This window comes from Pundamilia nyererei, unplaced genomic scaffold, assembly GCF_000239375.1.
Source record: "Pundamilia nyererei isolate P.nyererei 1_Seehausen unplaced genomic scaffold, PunNye1.0 scaffold00290, whole genome shotgun sequence".
NCBI lineage: Eukaryota > Metazoa > Chordata > Actinopteri > Cichliformes > Cichlidae > Pundamilia > Pundamilia nyererei.
In genome coordinates this window covers 588,513-593,133 of record NW_005187691.1, presented here as the reverse complement: position 1 = coordinate 593,133, position 4,621 = coordinate 588,513, and the positions used below count along the sequence as shown (strand labels likewise).

Genomic DNA, 4,621 nt, shown 5'->3' with positions numbered 1-4,621 from the left:
CTGCAGAATTCTGTGTTTTTGTCAGATTTTTTTTCTTCTTTAGCTGTTTTTTAAGCTGCATCAAAGTGCAATTTAGCAAGCCAATAAAGTGGCCAATCAGATTTGTTTTCTTGTTATTCAGATTTACAACCAATAACAAGCAACAGTTAGACACAGTTAGGACCAAGCTTAGTTGAAGACCATTTTATTAAATCAACTACAGTACAAAAGATTAGCCACCTCATAAACTAGTTTGGTTTTGATTTAAAAAAAACAAACTGAAAAAGAAGTCACGATTATCTGTTTGCCATTCATGACCAGTGTTGGCCAAGTTACTTAAAAATAGTAATTAGTTACTACTAATTACTACTCCAAGAAAGTAATCCCATTACTTTACTAATTACTATTTTCAAAAGTAATTAGTTAGTTAGTTTTTAAAAGCGTGATACATTTCATTACTTGAAAAAAAGTAATCGGATTGGAGTAACATGTTACTGCCCATCTCTGTTCATGACAATATTTATAGCTCACTCTTCGGTTTCTCTTCTTTTTAGGTTGGTGGGTCATTAAAAGAGAATCAGTTTTATTTCTCTCTTATCTATGAAGAAGGAGAAGAAACTGAAGGTGGCTGCTTATACAGGAAGTCTAATAAGAAATTACATTCAGTTCCTGGTTACCCGCAATGCTTTTTGGCCAGTGGAGTGGTCAACTTCTTCCTGGCCCGTACAGATGCTGTACAGAGGGTGGGTTTTGACCCTAAGCTACAGCGGATAGCACATTCAGGTAGGTCCAGATCTCAGTTTGGTTTAAAAGTGACAAGAAGGGGGGGCTTCCAGTTTTGCTTAGCTATGATAACAAAATGTTTTATTTTAAAATACTTGTTGTTTTTTTTAATCTAGAGTTCTTTATGGATGGCCTGGGCTATTTACTTGTTGCCACTTGTGGTGATGTGTCCATTGACCATCAACATGTAGCCAGAAGTGCTCATTATCGCAAGTTCAGAAAACCTACAAAGGATGACTCAGAATTCAAATTGCAGCTTCATTTCTTCAAAAACCACCTTAAGTGCATCAAATATGGATAGAAGACCTTAAGAGAACATCAGTGAACTGGTTGTAGTTATATACTGCACTTTATTTTACTCAGAGCAATGTTTTCATAGATATTGCTTTGCCTGTAATTGTTAATGTTTCTCATAATACATTCTACTATACTGTATGCTATAATAAGAAGAATTCAAATCGGATGTTTCCAAATATTCCGAATAAAACCAAATTCAATAAATGTTATGTTGTTGATGAAATAAGGACTTTGAAGTTTGGAAGTCACCATAGCATTTATGCTAGAACAAGTTATTGGTTACTCATTAAGTTATGGTTATAGTGAGTTATAGTTGTTGAGAAGTTATTGTTATAAAGTTACTGGTCACTTTCAGCAACAGGTAAAAACATTAGATTAGGGGCTATAATTAATTTTAACAAGTTTTTAGTGAAAAATCTGTGCATCTCAACTGTTTTTTTTGTACAGTAACCTTTACATTAAACTACATAAAACATAAAAAATTTAATAATATTAAAGCCATGCAAAATGTATTTTCACATTATGAATGTGTTCCAGCTTATAGACCCTCGTAGTGTGTCTTTGGGGAATCTTACAGTGGAGATTAATAAAATGAAGCCCTTTTCATGTGCACTGAATATACTGCCAGTGAGATTTCTAAATGAAGTTCATGTATCTGTATAATTCTTCAAATAATTGTAACCTCTTCTGAGAAAAACCTCTCTAAGTCCTTGGAAAATTTCACAGTTTTAGAGATTCCAAACTTCTCGTACGCTTTAAGAACATTCATATCCTGTTAGAATTTTTTAAAGTGTAAATAAATCTATTAAATAAAACTAATAGCTTCTAACTATTTCACACTGTGTACACAGCTGTAGTAACTGTAGCAACTGACCGCTGACACGCTGAAATAAGTTATGGTTGGTACACAAGCATCCATTGTTTTAATTGAACCATTGAGCTCAAGTCATCATTTTTTGATTTCCTTAATTTCTGAAATATTCTTCCCTGCAGTGCTATAATTGCAATTCCTAATCACTTGCTTCAGCAAAAGAAACTCTAATAATAGCCTTTAATCAGATTAATATGGTGGTTGTGCTAAAAGCAAAGGGAAATCAAGTTTCTGTTAGCATCACTATAAATGTGTTTTATTGAGGTCAACATTATTGTGAGGTTGAGATTTTTGCTTTTCCATTGGAACTTCACTAAAACTTTCTGTGACTTGAGTAATGATTGGCTGATGTTACAGCATCGCTTAAACTTAGGACAAAACACATTCAGACTGAATTATATTAAACTTTATATTCCCTTTGATAATGTAAATACAATTCGTGATATTTTTATGTAATATATATATTAGAGTGTATGATCTTCAAGCAAGGAAAGATGTTTATAGTTCATATATTTGGTTTCTCTCAGCTTTTCATAAAGGTTCACACACAGGAAACTGTCATGAAAGCTGTGTGAGGTGAGGCAGGATAGGTCCAAAATAATGCAGGACTCAAAGGCAGCTTTATTGCAGGAGTCACAGATTGACATAACAAAACCATGAAGGCACCTGGAAATTAAACTGGGAAACACTAAACTGACAGAACACAAAGCTGGAAGGATGATGGAGATCGACAGCAGACAGGAGAAGACAGAGACAATGTTTACACAAAAGGGAAATCGGGGCAGAGAGGAGGGGAACACGGCTGAAGTCTGACTGACGAGACAGGGGAAGCAGAACTGAACATAATGCACACAGGACAAGAGAATATCACATAAAAAGAGGAAAGAGAGAATCACTTAGTGAGACTCAGATGAACTAAACACAGAGAGTGTGGGGAGAGGGAGAGCAAGAGCGACATGGAGACAAGACAGAGACTTGACATCCATAACCAGACATGACTAACTACATATAGGGGTGCTGGTGAGGACACACAGAGGTGACAAAACTCTGTGAAATAATAACTTGGATCAGGGCTCTGAAAACGTAACATAAGATTCAATAATTCCCCAAAGAGTGAACAAGACCAAACAATGCAAAAAACATAGTACAAAACAAACTTAAAACACTGGGTCAAAGCCCAAGACCATGAAAGATTCAGGAATAGATGTTACAACCCCTGATACTGTAACATCTAGTCCTTTTACTGAAACTTAATAATTAACACTTACACGATCAGTTTCACTTCATCTTATTAATGATGGTCCAATAGTCCGTTGACTTGTGGGGTGACATTATCTTCTGTCCTTTCATAAAGGCTAATGGCTTAGTGTATTCTTTGATAAAGGAGGTACTAACCAAGGGTTGAATAACTTCTTTATCTCTAACATGTAATGAATACAAGTCAGTTTTATTATGGCTGCAGTCCAGCTCCCTCCTGGTCTTTTTCACACAAAAATCTGTATTCCTTCAAAGTCCTTCTGATCAAGCTACGTCTCTCTGAGTGACACTGTAGTACCATCTTGTAAGCCTGTTGTTTAAATGTTTAGTTTCGTCATCTGATCTGTCTGCTAAACCGCTCATCTTCTTTGCTCTCTTTTTATGCTGAATAAAAGAAGCAATTAGCAAGTGAAACCTCAAAATTTAGGAAAGATGAGGATCTTCTGATTTAATCAAAAACTTGTTATTTATGTAGCCATTTTAAACAGAGGCAGCTACTTACGTAAACACACCACTACATCATCCAGTAAGTGCTAAAGTCTTCTCTGTAAATTCCCCAGTTGTACATTGGAATTTTTTATGTTTTTTATTTTTTTATTTTATTGTCAACCTGAACTTGTAAATGCGGTTGTGGGTCCTCTGTGTGATTCATCAGCAACAACAGAAGGAAACTATTTCCATTACATTGATCCATCACATCATAGAGCCAATGGAATGCAATGTCTTCCACTTAGCAGAGAATCTTATTTTCTTTCAAGATACAGCTGTAGGAAACTTAAATAAAAACCTTTTATTTAGTAGAATATGCTAAATTCACTATCTGAAGGCCAACTCTACCAGAGAACGTCAGGAGAAGTTTAAACGAGCAGCTCAGTACTTTCAATAAGTGCTTCAGGATCGACATCCTTTCTTTTTACATTAAAAAAAAAAAATCTGTACCTTCCCAACCAGATTTTTGGAAATAGAAAGTCAGTTTTCTGTATTGAAGTGTATTTGTGATTAGTCACAAAAACATATAGCCCAAGAAGAAAAAATATTCCCCCAAAGGTTCTTTAAACTCTGAAACAACTTGAAACTAAGATTAAGAATAAAAACAGCGAGGGATCATCATCATCATCAACAACAACTTTATTTATAAAGCACTTTAAAACAACCACAGCTGACACAAAGTGCTGTACATTGGAACTGTAAAATAAAATTACATGAGATATAAGTAAAAACCAAATAAAAGAAGAGTGAAATAATTAATTAAATAACTACTTCAATTAAAAGAGAAACTAAGTCTCACTGAGGTTAAAAGCCAAGGAATAAAAGTGGGTTTTAAGACGTGATTTAAAAGTGGACAGTGAAGGGGCCTCTCTAACGTGCATGGGCAAATTATTCCATAATTTTGGAGCCACAATAGAGAAGGCCCTGTCCCCTCTGAGCTTCCTC

At 34.9% G+C, this 4,621-nt stretch overlaps 1 protein-coding gene across 1 annotated transcript in view; it reads left to right on the top strand.

The window, feature by feature from the left end:
* The window catches only part of LOC102206826 (beta-1,4 N-acetylgalactosaminyltransferase 2-like), a 48,018-nt gene extending 46,932 nt beyond the window's left edge, over window positions 1-1,086 (top strand). The window contains exons 10-11 of the mRNA XM_005750858.1: window positions 534-762; window positions 879-1,086. Coding sequence (XP_005750915.1) covers window positions 534-762; window positions 879-1,063 — 414 coding nt within the window. The 3' untranslated portion in view covers window positions 1,064-1,086. The remainder of the gene's footprint in view (window positions 1-533; window positions 763-878) is intronic.
* Window positions 1,087-4,621: the final 3,535 nt, after the last annotated feature.